General features: G+C 43.5%; 1 protein-coding gene across 1 annotated transcript in view; it reads right to left on the bottom strand.

The window, feature by feature from the left end:
- LOC311233321 (uncharacterized protein) overlaps positions 1-22203 on the bottom strand; it is a gene marked incomplete at both ends in the record, with an annotated part of 62777 nt that overhangs the window by 19000 nt on the left and 21574 nt on the right. The window contains 2 exons of the mRNA XM_084320283.1: positions 2168-3449; positions 8142-8255. Coding sequence (XP_084176409.1) covers positions 2168-3449; positions 8142-8255 — 1396 coding nt within the window. The remainder of the gene's footprint in view (positions 1-2167; positions 3450-8141; positions 8256-22203) is intronic.

Raw genomic sequence — 22203 nt, 5'->3', positions numbered from 1 at the left:
CCAGCTTACCCCACCTGTTGCGCCCTCCCTCTGCAATTCGTTCCCCGCATACATGATCGCCGACATGCAAAAGGTCTTCTTTTTACCAACGGATTTCCAGTTCCGCGTTGACGCTTCCAGGCCGCGTCTATTCGAATCCCAACCGGTTCATGCGTCGGCTACACTCTGTTAATAACACTGCATTATCGAGACAGCGCCCCTATGACGATCTGGCAATGAATTCCAAGAGTAGGGTAAATCTGCAGTGCCGCTCCGCTCTGTGACATGAGTAGCCTCGGTTACAAATTTGGAATAAAAGCCAAAACAACCTTGCAGTTGCAGTTACACTCCCCGCCAGCAGGGGGTGCTGCAGCCCCCGCCGCACCCCCAGTTGCCGCGTCCCTGACTGCTTAGTACAGGCAAATGGGGTTCCTATTGAATGTATTGTAAACTGTGTTTTGGGACCTGTTCTCTCTTCTTTTCAAGTCGACTCCTAGACTCCTTCATAACGCGGGACCTCTTTAGAGATGTCTTTATTCGGCATGGACATGGGACATGCAATGGGCGGCACACACACACACAGGAATACACACACATTGTCTTTCTCAGGGTCGCCGATGCGATTGAGCTCTGCGGTTAACCCATCCCGTCATCCTTCCCCCCAAGGGCAGCCGGGAGCAGACAGGGCATCGGCGAGGTACCGCGCCCGGGGACCAATCCAAGTGCTCCTGCCCATCTTCGTCAAGGACGTGACAGCGATCTGTTGTGCATGTTTTTCCATTGGGTTTCTCGTATCGGGGGTGGGGGACCCATGCGAGCACGGGGAGAACATGCAAACTCCACACAGAAAGGCCTGGGAGATACCCCACCTGAGTAACTGGCATCGCGGAAACCTGGTCCCCAAGATGGAATCGAACCCTGGACCTTCTTGTGAGGCGACAGTGTTAACCACTACACCACCGTGCCGCCTTCATGCGTTCTCATGTGCGTCTTCAGATCGATCTTCCTAATGTACGCTTTCCCACAAACTGAACAACTAAATGGTTTCTCTCCTGTATGTGTTATTGTGTGCGTCTTCAGATGTTTAAGTTTACGTTTATTTGGATCCCCATTAGCCACAGCAGTGCTGGGGCTATTCTTCCTGGGGTCCATAACACGTAAAATACAGTTACAGACTTATACACTCACAACATTCACATGTCATACAGACAATTAAAACAACAATAAAAACCCTAATCAAATTCATAATACAATACAACAATATATACGCCTTATGAATTCATAATACAATACAATAATACCTACTCATAATTAATTCATAATACAATACAGCATAATATACTATTTAGCTTTTACATACATTATCTATTTTCATATCAGCCAATTATACAATCTTTTAATAATATATCCCTATCAGACACATGCCTTTTCATCTATATATACCTATCCTATATGTGCCTTCATACTGAACCCTTTTCCACAAACTGAACTACTAAATGGTTTCTCTCCAGTATGAGTCATCATGTGTCTCTTCAGAGCTCCCTTCCTACTGAACCCCTTTCCACAAACTGAACAACTAAAAGGTTTCTCTCCAGTATGGGTTTTCATGTGTCTCGCCAGATTTATTTTCTCATAGAACCCTTTCCCACAAACTGAACAACTAAATTGTATCTATTGAGTATGAGTTATCATGTGTCTCTTCAGATGTGCCTTCATACTGAACCCTTTCCCACAAACTGAACAACTAAACGGTTTCTCTCCAGTGTGGGTTTTCATGTGTCTCGCCAGCTTTTGTTTCTCATAGAACCCTTTCCCACAAACTGAACAACTAAATGGTTTCTCTCCAGTATGAATTCTCGTGTGTATCTTCAGATGTGCCTTCATACTGAACCCTTTTCCACAAACTGAACAACCAAATGGTTTCTCTCCAGTATGAGTTATCATGTGTAACTTCAGATGTGCCTTCATACTGAACCCTTTTCCACAAACTGAACAACTAAATGGTTTCTCTCCAGTATGAGTTATCATGTGTGTCTTCAGATGTCCCTTCATACTGAACCCCTTTGCACAAACTGAACAACGAAATGGTTTCTCTCCAGTATGAGTTTTCATGTGTATCTTCAGATGTGCCTTCCTACTGAACCCTTTTCCACAAACTGAACAACTAAATTGTTTCTCTCCTGTATGCGTTATCATGTGTGTCTTCAGATTTCCCTTCATACTGAACCCCTTTGCACAAACTGAACAACCAAATGGTTTCTCTCCAGTATGAGTTTTCATGTGTATCTTCAGATGTGCCTTCCTACTGAACCCTTTTCCACAAACTGAACAACCAAATGGTTTCTCTCCAGTATGAGTTCTCAGGTGTCTGTTCAGGTGTCCTTTCTTATAGAACTCTTTCCCACAAACTGAACAACTCAATTGTTTCTCTCCTGTATGCGTTCCCATGCGTGTCTTCAGATCTCCCCTCTTGGTGGACCCAGGACTACTGTTAGACACATTCTTTATTTTCGGTGTCTTCTTTTGCTTCAGAGTCATCAAACCTGGTCCCCCACTCTCCTTCCATCCATCACTGTCATCAGTCTCACAGTCTGAAGAGATGAGCTCTCCTGTATGCGTTCCCATGCGTGTCTTCAGATCTCCCTTCTTGGTGGACCCAGGACTACTGTTAGACACATTCTTTATTTTCTGTGTCTTCTTTTGCTTCAGAGTCATCAAACCTGGTCCCCCACTCTCCTTCCATTCATCACTGTCATCAGTCTCACAGTCTGAAGAGATGAGCTGGCCACCTCTAGTTGGTTCTAATTCACCAGCTGGATTTAAGTTACTGGCTGCCTCTGATCCTCCACAGTCCTCTCCATCAGGTTCTGTTTTCATCTGTTCAGTTGGGGTGCTGGGTAAAGAGGAAGCTTCTCTGTTTTTCTCCCTCTGGGTTTGAAGAGGCTGGAAGGGCAGATCGTTCTCTTCATCTTCACATTTCACTGGGTGTTCTGTGATCATGGAGCGATCAGCTTCTTCCAGCCCTTGATGTAGTTCATATTTAATCTGAAGGAACTCTAGGTCCTGGGTTTGACTGAGTTGCGAGGACACAGTATTCTCACCATCGTTTTCATATTTCACAGGGTGTAAGGTCATCTTGGAGCTATCTGCCGCGTCTAGATCTTGAAATAGTTCCTCCTGTTCTTCTTTAATCTGTAGGGACTCTGGGTCCTGGGTTTGGTTAAACCGTGAGGAATGTGGTTTCTCTTCATCATGTTCACTCTTCACAGAGACAGGGTTGAATGTGAACTTAATGATATCAGCCTCCTCCAGACCTTGAAGCTGCTCTCCCTCCTGACTGCTCCAGAGTTCCTCCTGTTCCTCTTTAATCTGTTGGGGCTCTGGCTCCTCCTGGCCCAGACTGGGGCTCCTCTCCTGCTGCTCAGGGGGAACCTCCTCACCACAGATAAACAGATGTAAGGCAAGGGAGTCTATAAAGAAGGGCATATGATAATTTAGTTAGGACAGCCGAAACACGACCAATCTTTCGCCGTCTACTAAAAACACACTTCTTCAATCAATATCTGAAATGAAAAAAAAAAGAAAATAAAAAGAAAAAAAAATATATATATATATATATATATATCTTCGTTCTTACCATCTTCTACCATCATGCACTCTTTCTTTAATCTTAATTAAAGTACGGCACTAATTAATCTTCCTTGTCTATATTACTACCTACTATACTAATGTGTCTCTCTCTACTACTATGCACTCAACACTGCAGCACCCAAGTTTCAACACTGTTTTATGAACATTGTTACTCAGCTGAAAGAGTTGTACCCTTCCTGCTGACTTGTCGTACAGAACTTAATTTAGTGTCAGCTAAATTACTAAATGTAAATGCAAATAATTTAATGATCAATATGTCATTCTCAGCAGCTATAGAAGGTAATATTGTGTGAAAACTAGACCGTTAAAACAATTACTCCACAACAATAAAAAGATAGTAATTTAATAGCATGGTAATCGACCATGGATCTACCGCTACGGACGACCCCTGGTGGAATATGCCGGTTGGGCAAACAAAACCGCTGAATAAGTTTCACGCCACGCAGGGGCTAGCAGCAACAACAACAACAGGACGTTTTATTCTTGTTCTTATTAACCTCTTAACCTATTAAGCCTGATGGGTCCAGTACCAGACCCACAATGACATCACGCCATAAATCCATCTCTACAGACTATATGAATTAATATATTTTTTTTTTGATAAAATATTTAGCCAAGAGTAAAGACCCTAACCCTGTCAAAACAGCAGTCAAAGTGTATATTTTCAGCAATACGTTTGTTCACCAATAGTTGAAAGTCTTATTAGTGAAAGGGCGGAGCTAGAGACGGCATGGAGTAAGACGTGTTTCAGAGCAGCTCCACACAAACTTTGTAAAACATACCTTTTTACCCTACAGTCTTTGTTTTGTTTTAGTTTTTTGTTGGGAATAGGACAACACTATCTCAGTCCCCTCTCCCCCTCCCCCACTAATCTCTTGTCACATATACCAGCCCCACCCCTTCCCTACACAAACACAAACAAACCCTCAACCCCAAGAAGAGCGACAACAACAGATCAGCGCAACTTGCGCTCTGGAGAGAGAGGCGCACGTTCATTCTCTTGCGTACAGTACACCTTTATCCCTTCTGTCTCAGAAATCCAACTCAAGTAAGATGTCATTCTTTTCAGAATTTCACTGGCTACACAATTGGCCAATTTACTTTCAGAATGCAATCGACAGGCGAAAGGTATTTATAATTAGTAAATATGCATATTGTCAATTCAAAATTAACCCACGTTTATTTCCTGTCAGTTATTGCATTAGCAAACATTGCAACAGGAAATAAACTTGGGACTCTTTTATGTTTTAATGTTTATGTTGTTTATGTTGTCAAGTTGTCTATAAATGGCTTTTAAATAAACAGGTAAATCCCCACCCAGGGAACTGTCACATTTAGCCTACAGGCAGTCAGCTGTCATAATGAATTTAGTCAACGTCCTCTTGTAGATTGGACTGATAATTGCTCCACTTTTCACAGTTTGTCAAATATTGGTGGAGTTAGACAATGTTTTACCCGGCACTATTTCCTACACATAATTTTGCCTATATGGTACATTGCATTTATATTCGGAATAGGGAATGTGCGAGGGACCATGTGATGCAAATCACCAGTTCAAGTGACACTCGTTAACAATCATGAATGAGAAATGCTCTGAAATCCAGAAGATTAACGGGAGAAATGTTTGCAGGTTTAGCCAACTAGCTCCATACTGATCATACAGATACACATTGGGCCTCATTCACCAATACTCTCTTATATATTTTTCTTATGCATTTTGTCTGTTAAGAGAAAAATAAGAAAAGCCACCGCCACATTCATCAACCCGTTCTTAACTCATCGGACGCCACTCACGAATAAAGTCGGGTTAACTCGCCAACGCTGGAGCGCCAAACCAGAGAAAAGTTGGGTTTTCTATCGTTATTTCTTTTATTCGATATTCCCATTCATAATCCATCGAGGGAGCCTGTGTTATCATTGGGAATGAGTCTGAGATCACAAACGTCCAATACCGCCGCCTGCTGCCTTGCAGTCGATATTGCACATCCTTTGAAACTCTCTATCTTAGGCTGTGCGTCGATCTAAAGTGTCCGGGCGGAGTTTTCCTTGTCGGGCAGGACAAACGTTTATAACGCATGGATTGAGGAGAATCAAGCACTCCTGGTTCATGTTCTTTGGTGGATTATGTTGGCAACACGATCGACATCAATACTTGGAATGGCGATCAGATCATTAGAATATTTTTTTTTTTTATCCACTTTTTCTCCCATTTTCTATATTTTCTCCCATCCCAATTTCGTATCATCCAATTCAACCCTCCCCTGTCACGAACGCTGTTTCTTGCCTCCCACAAGCCGGCTGCAATGTGGACTAAGTCATACACAGCACAAGTCCCCTCCGGTACTTGAGGTAACAGCAGTCGCATCTTTTCACCTGCGCAGCTCGATCTCTCAGTGGCGAGGAGTAACGCGTGGGAGGCTCACGCTGCCCCCGACACTTCCTAATTCTACTGCGCAGGCGCACCAACCGACCTGTAGGAGTCGCTGTCCACAACGCCCGATCCCCACCCATCAGTTTCCCACCCCCTAATACGGCCAATGTGTATTAGTATGAACGACCAGCTAAACTGAAAGCCCAGCGTCTCCGCATTCGTGGCGAGAGCCTTGCCCACTACGCCACGTAGCCGCCCCTGGAATATTCTTTTTGGAGTACATCCTAGTCAAGGTAAGGGCTATAGGGAGGTGTAGTCTGACGTCACTGGTTGTTCCACCCGTATAGGGATTTATCATTTGGAAATGGATTATCGGCTATTGTAACAATTCTGCCGCATGGAAATGGAAAAGCTTTACATTTTTGCACAAAATGAGTTCCCTACTATCACTAACATTGTTTAAGCATTTTTGGTTGAAATAAAATGTGGCGATTTTTTTTAATGATTCATTGCCAATATTTTCATGTTGAGCTATAGATTGTGGATGAATAAGCACAGAAATGTACACCATGCCAATGTTAATGCTTTATTTGTTTTAAACTAGACGATTTAGAAATGGGCAATGGGAAATACATTGCGTTGGACAAAATCTGTTCTTATATCGCTTCGTGAATGAGGCCCATTGACTTTCAAGAATCTGCACCATTTGTGCAGGTAAATTCATAACCTCACATCTAGAGACCTAAAAAGATCTACATTGTCTTCAATCAGCAAGTCTTCAATCTCTGGACCTAAAGATTTCCCTATGGATTTATTCCTGACTGTATTCGGCCAGGAACCAGCCATATACAGGAGGGTATACCGGCTAGTAGGGGTGGACGGTATAAACGGTATACGGTATAAACGGTATGAATTTGCTCTACGGTATGGATTTTGAGTATACCGTGTAACCGGTAGTGCAGCTCTAAAATAGCAATGACGTCATGTAACCACAGCGCGACTATTTCACTGGCATTTGCCCCTAAAAATAGATAGAATTAGTCATAGATAATAGATATGTGCGAACTGGAAAAAGTTATTTAGGAGGCTTCGCGCAGTGGGCGTGCCAGCCCCTACCGCACGCATGTAAACACGGGTCTAGTAGTCTAGTGGGACGGGACACGGGAGCTGTCGGCGTCTCCCTGAGCTAACGTTAGCTTAGCTACCGTTACAAAATGACCCAGTCAACTATTCACTTTTAGTTTAATACATGATGGGGCATTGTCTAACCGAACGGTATCTAGTCGGCCAGCTACCGATAGCTCCTGACATCAACAAACGCCCCACAAAGTCTAGTACTAGAGACGTGTATGCTACCTGTTAGCTCACGTTAACACAAGTTAGTTCACCGTTCAAAACGAAATGTCCCATTGAACTAAATAATTCACTGAGGCGTTGTATTAACGTTATATATGCAGTAGCTACAGATAGCTCATGATATCAATGTCTTATAACACTGATTCGATGCGTATTCGAGCTGAGGGCTTGCTAACGTTATAATACCAATACAATAGGGTCCAGGTGCAGCGCCGGAGAATCCTGGCCGTAGCTCTGCTCGAGGCTACTCGAGTATAGGTCCAGGTGCAGCTCCGGAGAATTCTGGCCGTAGCTGGAGGCTACTAGAGTACACACAGACAGTGGAGCTTGTTGCGTGGTGGCGATGTCTCGCAGATAATACCAGTACAAGTCTAATTATATAATATATATATTTTATAAAAAAAAAAAAATGATATAAAATAAAAAAATTTTTTTTATCAAAAACGATGATACCGTGATATATACCGTTACCGTCTATGCTTCAAATTATACCGTGATATAAATTTTAGACCATACCGTCCACCCCTACCGGCTAGTGCAAGACAGTCAGAGCTATTCTCTTTATAAAGAGTAATTAAACACATGGCCATTTAGCTTATTTTCCATCTATCAGACTCTTCAAGAATGTATGTGAAAATACCCCACTTTGTAAACAAAATCACAGATTGGGATTTTATGGAAAGAAAGAGGAGGGAAAGCTGTGGACACAGAGGCATACAACTATGCTGCAAAAGAGGAAGGACAACAAGAGAAAAGAAAGACAAGAAAAGGAAAAGTAACATACTGGTATCCTGATGGTCTGTGGGCTCCTCCTTTAGCCCAGTTGAAGAATCCATGGGTGGGTCCAGCGTGTCCTGGGCCTCTTCTTTTTTAATCATCAGTAGGTCGCTGGGTGGATCTGGGGCAGAGGGAGACACAACTACATGTTTACAGTGGCATGATTTGCCCACTTTCTGAGTACAACCGTGAGTGAAGCGCTGGCCAGGGGGTATTGCAATCACTCCTGTCTGTCTGTGTCAGCTATAACTCCTACAATTCGGATCTAATTTGGATTAAACAGGATAATTACGTATGTTAAACACCTTTAATTCAGGCCTGCAAAGTGGTGTTTAGTTTAATTTGTATCTACCTTATACAGATCTTTTTCAAGTTTTAAAGGGGACCTGCATTGCTATTACTAGCACTATTTGGGCAACTTTACACAATTCCTGTGAGTCTATGGAAGACATCTGTAAGGTTTATTTAAAAAAAATCATTGTTTTATATTTCTAATGGAGTACTCAAAAGCATCATTTTCCAGCCTCAAGATTTCAGCCTGTTATTGGCTGGGCTCTGCCCATAAGCACTTTCAGTGACAGTCATCCACACCGTCTGCGAGTGGCAGAGAGAGAAAGTGAGAGAGAGAGAGAGAGAGAGAGAGAGAGAGAGAGAGAGAGAGAGAGAGAGAGAGAGAGAGAGAGAGAGAGAAAGCACTGTGTAAACACAGCTGCGTGCGAGATACGCAGGTCCCCTTCTCTTTCTCTCTCTCCCTCTCCCGTTTGAGGAAGTCTTCCACTGTGCCGCGCACTGCCTACAGCTATAGACAGGGCATTAGTTTCATGCTCCCGAATTGAAAGAGATAGAGAGGGGGAGAGAGAGAGACAGACCGAGAGACAACAGCGCGACGCGCGTGTGTGTATGTGTGCTATGTCGCAAGGGTCTATCTGATTCTCCCCCTCTCTCTCACTTGCTCTGTCAAACCCTGTTTGGTGCGCTACAACCACAGAGCCACTCGGATCACTATCCACTCCATCCTCACCACGTGATGTCACCATGCGAGTCAAATCAGAACGACCTGAATAAAATGGAGCAGGAAATGAATGACCTGAATGACGGCAATCCGCCAATATGGTATTTAGAGACACAAACACATTGATACTAACTCATATTACTAATTTACTATAATACAATGCTAGACACTGAAAAAATACATTTATAATGCATGTCACCTTTAATACTCTTATAACATGAGTCAACAAATGCTTGCTTTATGCAGCCATTTAACACAAAATGATGACCCTCATGCATTGCAAATGTGCATACAATTCAAAACAGAGTGATGCACAAAATAACTTAAAGGGGAACTATCTTATAAATGGCCTTTTTGAGTGTTTAGCATTGTTTCCTAGCTATGTGAACTTATATTAATATGATCTATGTCTCAAAATTCTCATATTGGCGCATTCTTCCAATTCTCCTCTCACAATATTCACCCTCACTGAACTGAGTCATTTGAAAATGTGCGCGATATGTGATGTCAGAGAGACACCGCTGCATGTTAATGTTCAGGCGGCGGGACCCGGCGCAGTGGTTTAGGAGCCCAGGCTCAAAACGACTCGAGATCTTGAGGTAGAAAAATGCTGTTTTTGAGGACTTGATTAGAAATACAAAACAATGAATAAAAAATATATATATATTACAGAGGTGTTCCATAGACTCACAGGAATTGTGTAAAAGTGCCCAAATAGTGAAAGAAATAGTAAAATAGTTCCCCTTTAAAAGAAAATAATAATTTAAAACAATGAATAAAGTGTGCATGAAATAATAGGGGAAAGAAAACGTTAGGAACATTCACCCACACAAGGGCTGAGGACTCACATACCCGACAGCTCTCTTTCTCTCTTGCCCCTTCCTCATCTCTCTCACCCCCCCTCTCTCTCTCTCTATCTCTCGCACACACACACACACACACACACACACACACACACACACAGTGAGATCAGACGGGCAAATCAGCTGCCGCCTCTAGCCTCATCGAGATAGGCTAAGAACGGGTCCCAGATTTTTGAAAACCTTTTAAGTGAATCGGTTCTCAGGAACCTTAGTCTCTCCATCCGTATAACAGAGGTCATGTCCGCCATCCACAGTTGGAAAGAAGGTGCTGAGGAGGACTTCCACTCCTTCAGAATTTGTTTTTTTTAGCAACCTTTGTCCCCAGTGTCAAAGATTGTTGCACAGCTGTAGGAAAGCTCAGCGAGGACTCAGAGCAGCCGAAGATGGCAAGCTCTGCCCCCGGCTGTAGAGTTATCTTGTAGGCCTTAGAGTACCAGTCAAATATTTTGACCCAGAATCCTGTTAGTGAAGGGCAAAACCAGAAGGCATGAGAAAGTGTACCCTCTGATACCTGGCACCTGTCACACAGTGGTGAAACAGAGGGGTAGATCTTGTGCAATCTATGCTTGGAGTAGTGGAGATGATGCACAACTTTAAATTGGATCTTGGAGTGGGGAGAGCTCAGCAATATATCAAAGAAAGAATGTTCAATTGGGAGCTCTTCGAAAGCCTGAACTTTGGATCTAAAATAATTTCTGACTTGTAAAAATCTGAGCCAGTTGGTGCCGGGCAACTCAAACTTCCTCTTTAGTAGATCGAAGGATGCAAAGTAGGGCTGACCCCTATTAGTCGATTAGTCGACTAATCGGTCTAAAGGAGCCGCAGTCGACTGCCAACCAAAAAGAAAATTATAATTTTAATTTTTTTTTGTTCATATCGATACTCTTATTTTGAAAATCCTGTGCAGGTCTCATTTCCGCCCCAAGCGCAGCTCCAGTCATAATATCTATGGCTCCGGGGGGGGGGGGGGGGGGCGGAGCTAGGCGATCATGGAGTAGACGTGTTTCACGTGAGCTCCCTTCTACCGTGCGAAATATACGTTTCTCCCCATTAGTCTTTATTTTATTTGTATTTGTTTTTTGTCTGCTTGTTGAGTCGTCGAGTTTCAACTACTGTCGTTGACTTTTTTCAACTTTCTGCGATGTCGGTGGTGGAGACCAGATCCATGAGCGCCCCAGCCAGCAAACTGCCACCGGGCCTGACCGCGCCGCCGCCCGGTATCGGTGAGATAAGCGAAGCTGTGCTCTCGGTCATGACCAAGCTCCATGCAGACTTTGAGACAGGCTTCGCTGAAACACAAAGAAAAGTGCTGGCGGATTTTTGTGATAACCTTCATCGAGAGATATCAGAGGAAATTAGGTTGGCGGTCGTCCCGTTGAAAGACAAGATGGAGTCGCTGCACGTTGTCTCCTCGGCTAATGCTAACGAACTAGCCACGCTAACGACAGAGGTCTCATTACAAGGCGAAAGGATGGCGGGTCTGGAGACCTCCCTGCTGGCTAGGCAGGCTGAAGTTGCCAAACTACAGTCGGTAATTGTGGAAATGCAGTCCCGGGAGAGACGCTACAACATCAGGATTGTTGGAGTACCGGAGGGCAACGAGGGAGGCCGTCTCTCTGAGACCATGCCGGAATTGCTGCAAGAAATACTGGGGAAAGATGTCCTCCCCACCCCTCCCGTATGTGAGTTGGCCTACAGAGCGGGCAGGACCAGTCCTGGCGTGAACAAAGAGCCGAGGCCCATCATTGTCAAGCTGAACAGGCTTCAGCAGAGGGAACTCATCATGCGGTCGGCCCGTGCCAGAAGGGGTAATCTAAGGCTTGGCGATCACAAAGTGGCCATTTTCGAAGATTTTACGCCGGAGGTTCAAGCACAGAGAGGCGAATACAAAGTGGTCATGTCCGGGCTATGGAAAATAGGCCTGAGGCCCACGCTATTCGCTCCCGCGAAATTATCTGTGCTGGGTAAGGACGATGGTCGGCGTTCATTTTGGTCGTTGGCTAAAGCAAAGGAATATCTCGAGGGGATAGCCGAGACTGTAGCTTGATATCTATGTCGGGTGAGTGACTTGGCGTTGTGGGCCTGAATACATTGATAGGGCCGACTACTCACAAATGCTTGCTGTCATGCCCAGACATGCTAACTGTCCACTGCCCATTCAAACTAGCGGGGCTTCCCAATGACTTCTGTTACTTGCTAATGCTGTCCTCATGGTCGTACTTGTGTATCGCCTCTATGAAAGCTAGCGAGCTAGCTGAACAATGTACATAACAGACTCTAACATGCTATCCGGATTCATCACTAGCTTACGCGCTAGCCTCGGGCTAGCTAGCGGGCTGTGTCTATCATCTGCGCCGAGGCATTCGAGACCCGTTAATATTTACGTATTTTGGTTGTTGTTGCTGTTTAAGTGACATCGGTTTGCACAATTCAACGGTGATCGGGTCCTTAACTAACTTCTTGTATGCTTTTATTTTTATATCCAGGCTGTTTTGAGCTTTGGGCTCCAGTAGGAGAAGATCGGTTGAATATATATATATACAATATATGATAACAGGTTGTGTCAGGTATTGCTTATTACTATCCCCGGGTTAATGAAGGTGTTTAATTCTATTCTTACATAGGTTATGTCATTCCAGCCGTTGTGCCTGATCAGAGGGGCTGTTACATGTGTGCACTTTGACCATAACCCCCTTTTTTCCCTTTCTTCTTATTGTCGTTGTTTAAATGACATCTGTTTGCGCAATTTACCTGTGATCCGATCCTGCCTTAGACTATCTGCTGGTATGCTTTAATTTAATTTTGTTTTGAATTTTCCTTTATCCATTTATGCTATAACATTGCGACATTAATACGCAGACTCGGAAGTAGATGGTTTCAGGGTTGATGTTGAGTTATTATATAATAATGGCTATTTTTCCATTATAGTTGTCTCATGTTAGGGCCATATCTTTATTGAATTTAATTTTTATTTTTATTTGTGTTTATTGGACTAGTGGGGGTTTAATCAGGGGTTTATCTAGAGGGGGGTCGGAGTGGAGAGCGTCTTATTGGATCCATGACTCCAGTGGGAAATGATAGGAAGATGACCATCCTTAGTGGATGGGGCATAGGGAGGGGATTGGAGAGTGGGTATAGGAGGGTTTATAATAGGACGGGTGGGTTAGGGTTTAGAGTAGAAGGAGGGGGGGTTGTAACTGGGGTGGTATTTTTATATGTTTTATGTACTGTTGTCTTATATGTGTGTAATTGTTCCTCCTCTGAACTCCTGGGATTGACCGTCTGGGCCCGCCTGGATCAACGCCTCTGTACTCAGCCTGGCTGCACTGGTATGTTCTCTACGAACAAACTCGACCATGGCTAAATTGAATATTTTAATTTGGAACGCGGGGGGTCTTAACGCCCCACACAAGCGTGCCAGTGTCCTTTGGTTATTGAAGAGAAGAAATATTGACATTGCTCTCCTTAGTGAGACGCATTTATTGGTGGGTGATGTGTCAAGGCTAGCAAATCGACAATATCACGTTATCTCCTCATCATCAGCCGATGATAAGACGAAAGGAGTCGTCATAGTTACAAGACGTAACCTTGATATCAAAGTCCTGGATGTGTGGTCGGACACGGAGGGAAGGATTACTATAGCAAAAGTTGAGTTCTCTCATAGGAAGATGGCATTAATAGCATTGTATGCTCCTAACACGTTTGATTCAGCGTTCTATAATACAATCACGAAGAATATGTTGGAACTTACTGGATACGCTCTCATTGTGGGTGGCGACTTTAATGCGTGCTGGGATGCGGAGATGGATAGGTCCGGGTCCTCTGAAACAAGCGACCAAAAACGGTCCTCTAAGGCCCTCAGGATGTGGGCCCAGGACACAGGGCTTGCAGACCTATGGCGCTTATCCAATCCCACCCTCAAGGATTACTCTCACCTGTCTGCCAGACACAAAACCTTCTCTCAAATAGACTATGCATTCGCATCCCCTAATATGTTTGATAGTTTTGACGTCTCATTGGTTCCCCTGGCTCTCTCGGACCACAAGGGGATTTTCCTTGTGGCAACCTTTGGCAGGCTCTCCACGAGAGCTCCCAGGTGGCGTTTTAACTCAACCTTATTAAAGAACGATGATTTCTGTTCTGAGTTCAGGAGTAAACTAGCTGAATTCTTGCAGATAAATGTTGGCACGGTCGATGACCCCAGGGTCCTATGGAACGCATTGAAAGGATTTATCAGGGGTCATGTCACACTTTTCGCCTCCAATTTGAGTAAATCCCGGTCAAAAAAACTAGAAGGACTGGAAACATTATATGTGGACCTATACGCATCTTTGCAAACTAACTATAGTGAACGACTAAACACACAACGTAAGATAGTCAAGAAGGAAATAAACTCCATACTTAAACAACAGTCTGAGTTCTTGATACATAGGACAAGGCAAAATTACTACTTTCACGGCTCCAGGCCTAGCCATCTATTGGCAATGAAAATACGCTCGAATGATCATTTCTCGGATATCCCCTCGATCAAGACGCGACAGGGTACAATCACTACTGATTCGAAAAAGATCAACGACACTTTTAAAGAGTTTTACTCAGTTATATAGCTCAGAGGTTAATCTCGACGACTCTAAATTTGAATCGTTCATTGGCGGGCTTGAGATACCCCACATTTCTGAGGAAGAGGCTAAGGAACTGGGGAAACCGATCACTAAGGGACTAAGGGAGACGATTGCTGAAATGCGGAGGGGTAAGGCACCAGGCTGGGATGGTATTCCACCCGAGGTGTATTTAGCTTTCTGGGACCAACTGGGTCCATTGATGCTCGATATGATCAATTACGCTATCGAACAAGGGGAGTTCTCAAGAGATGTCAACATGGCGTTGATTTCTTTACTTCTCAAGAAGGACAAAGATCCCAATGATTGTGGTAGCTATAGGCCCTTGAGTCTTCTCGGGGCCGATTTAAAAGTGTTTGCCAAGGTGCTGGCCCGCCGCCTGCAGAGATTTATGACGGTATTGGTACACTGCGATCAAACTGGTTTTATCCCGGGGCGCCTGGCTGCAGATAATCTTAGGAGGCTGTTGCATGTAGTCGATAACAGTAAAGACAATACAGCTCCGTCCACTGTTCTGTCTTTGGATGCCATGAAGGCGTTTGACAGACTAGAATGGTCATACCTGTGGAAGGTACTTGAGGTCATGGGTCTTGGAAAGAATTTTATTCATATGATTAAAGTCCTGTATGCCTCGCCGTCGGCAATGATACTGACAGGCAAAAACTGTTCCACACTTTTCCCAGTCTCCAGATCTTCTAGACAGGGTTGTCCTCTGAGCCCAGGACTATTCGCGCTTTCCCTCGAACCATTGGCCCAATTTATTAGGCAATCGGAGGACATCGTCCCCATAATGATCAATAATACACCACACAAAATTGCTCTCTATGCGGATAACCTACTGATTTTTATGGATGACCCTTCCCGGTCGGCCACAAAATTATTGGGAATAATCGACGACTTTGGTAAACGACCACCCTTAGGCATGGTTTATTGTTCACAAACCACTCCTGCGCGTGATGTAATGCTTAAATACGCCAGGATCTAGACAGATGGTCGTCCCTTCCTAACTCCTTACAAGCCCGAGCTTCCATAATCAAAATGAACGTCCTGCCTAGGATAAATTTTGTTAGCTCAATGCTCCCCCTGCCCCCTCCAATAGACCACTGGCGCAAGGTACAATCGATGGTATCTAAGTTTATCTGGAATAACAAACGCCCGAGAATCAAAAGAGATACTACTCAACGTAGGAAACAAGATGGGGGCCTCGCAATCCCTGATTTTAAGCTTTATTTCTGGTCCTTTTCACTGAGACCTCTGATGTGCTGGCTAGACCCTGTAGATGTTGTATCTTGGCGCTGCTTAGAGGCGGCGGCGGTCTCACCGCTAAGATTGCAGGATGTGGTGTACTCCACTGTCTCTATTTCGAAATGCCGGCTGAGGTATGGACCGATCATAACTCACGTGATCCAAACGTGGCGTAATGTACAGAAGTCGTGTGGGGTTAAATGCCCATGGCACCTGGACTCTCCAATTTTTAATAACCAGCAATTACTTGTTGGGCACAAGCCGGTTAATATTCCTCAATGGCAGAGGAGGGGAGTTCATACTCTGGAGGATATTTATGATAAGAACGGCCTCCGTGCGTTTCAGGACTTAAGAGAATTTTATGATCTTCCCGGCGAGTCCTTCTTTCTTTACCTTCAACTAAGGTCAGCGCTGAGGGCGCATGGCGTGCTGTGGGCTCAAGCTTTGCAACCACACCCCTTCCTCAGGCTCATAGTGGACAGGACGACCTCCAGAGGGTTTGTCTCAGACTTTTATACGCTCTTAATTCAGTCCATGTATAAAAATGTATCATTGGATACAATCTGGCGTGTGGATATCCCGGAGTTGGACCCCGAGTTTGACTGGGATGATGTTTGGGCAAATGTGGCATTATCTTCCCGCAACCCCAATCACCAGCAAATTAATTTTAATTATATTCATAGGACCTATCTTACACCTAGGAAGCTATTTGCTATGGGACTGATAACCGACTCTCGGTGCACTTTGTGCTCTCAAAAGGCCACTGGCACTTATATGCATTCTGGAGGTCAATAGCGGACAAACTTTCTGATCTGTGTGGCTTAACTATCCCATTCACAGCTGTTACGCTACTCCTGAACGATATAACAACACTACCCGCGTCCGTACAACTGAAAAGGGTTGTCCTAGCGGGCGTCACAGCGGCGAAGAGGCTAATAGCAATGAGATGGAAGGAGCCGGAGAAGCTCACAGTGATTAACTGGTCCCTAACACTGTTGGATGTGATTTATCTTGAGATATCCACGGCGCGGGTGATTGGGGTAGGGCAGGCTGGGATTGACCTGTGGTTCGCAGCAGCTGAGAAGGTCAGGACCGCTGTGTGCGGCTGAGCGGGGTTGGGGTGCTTGTTCGGGGGAGTCCGGCGGTCTTATGGGAGGGGGAGGAGGAAATGTCTTGTATGTCTTGTCTTTTGTTATGTCTTGAATTTAACTGGGGATTTATTGGGGGGCAGCTCTTTAGCTATTTCTTCACTATTTGGTCATTTATTAGATAGCCCCCCTTGAAACCTTGAAATTTTGAAATTTAAAATTTAAAAAGGTTGAACTCTATTTTCTTTTCTTTTTGTCTTTATAATTTATAAATTGTTATTTCTGTATTATTATTGTTTTTGTTATTTTCCTGTGAAGTTCTGTGTATTGTGATTGTGGTTAATGTGTTGTCTTGTTTCATGTAATTAATAATAAAAAAAGAATTTGATCCAAAAAAAAATATCTATGGCTCCGGCAGCTAGCAACGTTCGGTTCATATGATACTCTTATTTTGAAAAAACCTGTGGCAACTCCGCGAGTCATATCCGCCCAGTCCGTGTTGTCTGCTGGCATTAAAGCCGAGCAGGGCTGCCGAGCAGTGGCCCTATTTTGCGAGCCGAAATAAGTCTGTGGTGTTTTTTTTTTCTCACAACGGGTCAAATGCATCTAACACGCGTTGCATCGTCGCCATTCCTTTATGATGATGATTGTGGACTTCAGGAGGTCGGGGGTCAAGGACTACAGCCCCCTCAGCATCGACGGGGCACCGGTTGAGAGAGTCAACAGCTTTAAGTACCTCGGAGCCTACATATCCGAGGACTTGACATGGACCACACACATTAACAGTGTTGTGAAGAAGGCACGACAACGCCTCTACTTCCTCAGGCGCCTAAGGAAGTTCCAAGTCAGCCAGAAGATCCTTAAGAACTTCTACTCATGTACAATAGAGAGCATCTTGACTGGCAACATCACCTCCTGGTTTGGGAATAGCACTGCACAAGACCAAAGCAGACTACAAAGAGTGACACGTTCAGCCGAACGCACAATTGGAGGGGGGCTCCCCACCCTCCAGAACATTTACTACAAGCGTTGCAAGGGCAAGGCTAAGAGAATCATTAAAGACTCCAGTCACCCGAACAACTGCCTCTTTGAACTGCTGCGGTCAGGCAAGCGATACAGGAGTCTCAAGGCGAGCACAGAAAGACTCAGAAGAAGCTTCTATCCCCAGGCCATCAGGCTGCTAAACGAACAATGAATGAACACTACACAACAACAACCACCAAACGCACATAGCACACACATCCACACGCACACACTCACTTTAAACAAACACACTGTAGCACCCACTCCACACACTTATAGCACACACCCACTTTAAACAAACACACTGTAGCACCCACTCCCCACACTTTATATTTATGGATGAAGGATTGCACTACAACTCGTACACCTTACTGTAAATTGTACCTAAAATTGTACCTCATCCCATTTCTGCTTTGCACTAGATAGTACTGTACATTAGTACACTGCATAGTATTGTGTATTGTATATTATATGGTAACTCAGAACATTGTACATATGTCTATACCGAACACTGTGACCTCATTTTCTTCTTCTAAATTCATGCTATATTATGTTATTATGTTATTTGATACTATCTTGTCTAGCACAGTCTCTGGAGCGTAACAGTAAGAAGCATTTTGTATGAAAGTATTCTGTACTTCTGTATGACAACTATTAAAGAACTTGAACTTGAACTTGAACTTGCCCACATCGCCCGAAATGAACGTTACGTTAGCGTAAGCTAACAAGCTAATCCTGATCAGAGGTAGAGCCATGGAGAACAGCAGACAGTGTGGACTGCTATTGTTACTGTTTAAACAGAATGACCCAGTCAACTATTCACTTTTAGTTTAATACATGATGCATTGTCTAACGTTATCTAGCTGGCTAGCTACTGATAGCTGCTGATATCAACAAATGCTCCAGCAATAGTCGAGTGTTCGGTAGCCAACGTTAGCTCACGTTAGCTCTATATGAAATGTCCCATTAAACTAAATAGTTCACTGAGGCGTTGTCTTAACGTTATCTAGCCGGCTAGCAGTAGCTACAGATAGCTCCTGATATCAATGTCTTATAACATTGATTCGATGCGTATTCGAGCCCCTGGCTGAGGGCATGCTGAATGTGATTTGACCAAAGCAGAGTATACAAATAGGGTCCAGCTGCAGTGCCGGAGAATCCTGGCTGTAGCTGGAGGCTACTCGGGTACACACAGACAGTGGAGCTGTTTGCAGATAGCGAGCATTTTGACTTGTTGCATGGTGGCGATGTCTCGCAGATAATACAACTACAAGTATGATTATATAATATATATATTTTATAAAAAAAAATATATATATATATTATTTTTTTAATAAAACCAAAAACTATCTGTATCGGCCGATATGGCTCATAGACGATCGGTGATGGGTATCGGTGGCAAAAAACGTGATCGGGGCATCCCTAACGCTGACTCATTCCTTCAGTCCACTCAAAATTATGCTAATATTCCTTATGTTGTTTATGATATTAATTGAAAATAGCATATGAGAGTATTATATAGTAATAATAACACATGGCGATATACTAAAAAGCTATTTATAATTTTTGGCTGGTAAAAAATCTGCCTGGCTGGTAGTTTTTAAAATCTACCAGCCAAATGACTTTTAAGTAAAAAAGTTAAGTTTGTTCCCTGCTGTGGCTGAATAATGAAGCCAAAGTCGTGTCACGCGCAAGAGCATAATATATTAGGGATGCTCGATATTGGCTTTTTTACCGATACCGATATACCGATATTGTCCAACTCTTAATTTCCGATACCGATATCAACCGATATCAACCGATACCGATATATGCAGGGTTTCCCGCCCCAAAAATGGAATAATTTCAGGTAATTAACATTACATATCTCTTGTTGTGGAATTATGCATACTTTTGACAATAAATAAAATCAGAATTTGTTCTTACTTGCTTGCCTGGGTAAATAAAGGTTATAGAAATGTAAAAAAAATATTATTTTTTAAAAACCGATACCGATATTTTCCGATATCACATTTTAATGCCGATATCGGCCGATAATATCGGTAGGCCGATAATATCGGACATCCCTATAATATATGCTAGGTAATATTACCTACTTCTTATGCCATGCTCAATATTAAAACTTACTGCTCGTCCACCCAACGTAAACAGAGCAGAGATAAGCAATAATGAAGTTGTGTTTTGAACAGAGCAGAGATAAGCAATAATGAAGTCGTGTTTGCAGAGATAAGCAATAATGAAGTCGTGTTTTGAACATTTATGTTGTGTTGATGGAATCACGTTAATATAGAGAGATGAAAACAATACAATACATTATTTCGATTGATATGAATAGCTAGTTATGTTAACACTTTGATTGCCGGAAGACGCTTTTAGGCGTCCTTCCCCGCCATGCTCAAGTTGCCGAAGACGCCGTAACTCGTCTTTGATATCAATATTTCAAAAATCTGTGATCGGATTCATATTTCCCATCCGCTGGCCTGAGACCCACCAAAAAGCCCCACAGAACCCTCTAGCGGCTCAAGAGCGCCATCTGGTGGCCGATCGGCGCAATCGCCAAAGAGGATGTTACATGGACGATGTGCTATTCGCCCATATTACTTCCGGGCACTCGCTATAGGTTCCGGCACTCTAGCTCGTCACAATACATAGCGATCCGTTGGGAATAACTCGATAAACAACATGATTTGGACGTATATACTATTATACAAGCTGGAAATGGACCCGATATTTCTATATCCCATAATAGGAAAATGTCTGTTCCACGCTCATCGCCCAACGGCGCGCGGAAGATACCGTAAGATTCAGCGTTATTTTTGAACGTGTTCGATATAAACTGCTCTGATGATCATATCACCCACACTAGATGAATGATATAACGCTGCCCACGGAATTATAAACGATCCCCCGCCCATCCGGTCATCATCAGATGATACGTAGAAACTTCTAGAAGTACGTCCAATTGAAATTTTTTATCTCGCACAGATTCCTACCAAACTGTATTTCATCATCAATATAATGCATTTGGGGCTATAAATCACGTTCTGGAGAAAGCTGCAGAAAGAGATTAAAACATACTTATACTTTAGACCATATTTTACTATGAATATGTGAATGAAAAAGTTTAACGTTGTTACACAATGAACAATACATATAGGACCTTGAATGGGCCCTAATAATGGCAATCTGGCAATAGAATTTAAAAAGTTATAGCTCTGCAAAGAAGGGGAACTTATCCATGTTAAATAGAGCTGGCAACGGATGGTATATCATGAATTTAGCCTTAGGCAATGTTGTGGAAAATGTGTATACGAGGGTGGAGGTAGGAAAGGGGTTAGTCTTGACTAGTTTAATATAGGTCAACTAGCAGGGCTCAAAGACACTAGGGCGACAGTCTGGCTGATGTTCTTAAAACAGCCTCAAGATAGCAGATGGACATTTCAGTACATCATATCGTGTGCTCTAATCTTGTGTCTTTTCTCTCTTTCATACATACACAGCACACACACACAGACACAGCACACACACACAGACACACACATACACAGCACACACACAGACACAGCACACACACACAGACACACACAGTCACACAGACACACACACACACACACACAGACACACACAGTCGCACAGACATACACACCGACACACACACACATTCCCTGTGTCACAATACACACATACAATACACACACGTCTGTACACAGACGCACACACACAGACACACACACACAATACACACGTCTGTAGACAGACGCACACACACACAGACACACACACACATACACACACACACACACAAACACACACACACACACACACATCTCACTCTCTCTTCGATGTTCTTAATGTTTTACATCATATCGTGTGTGGATATCATATCTTGCTTATCTCTCTTCATGTTCTCTCTCTCTCCGATGTTAAAATCTACGTATCATCTTAATGTACGTCATGTCAGATCTGACATGATGTGATACGTCATCATATCTGTCATGGGGGCAGGACTGAGAGGGGATTTAGGGACAGGCAAAGGGATCCAGGACAGAGTGTTTTTTGTTCAAGCCGTGGTGATCTTCTTTGACCCATAGCTCTTGCTGTTAAAGAACTTCTTTTCTTAAATAAATTACCTATTTGTTACAATTGGAAATATCGTCTCCTGCTGTGTTAAACAACCTTTCCACAACATTTGGTGACCCTTGACCTGTAGACCGCCCTG

Source organism: Notolepis coatsorum, assembly GCF_963971535.1.
Source record: "Notolepis coatsorum genome assembly, chromosome: 1".
Classification (NCBI taxonomy): Eukaryota; Metazoa; Chordata; class Actinopteri; order Aulopiformes; family Paralepididae; genus Notolepis; species Notolepis coatsorum.
The sequence above is the reverse complement of the archived record's forward strand: the minus strand, read 5'-3'. Positions and strand labels throughout refer to the sequence as shown.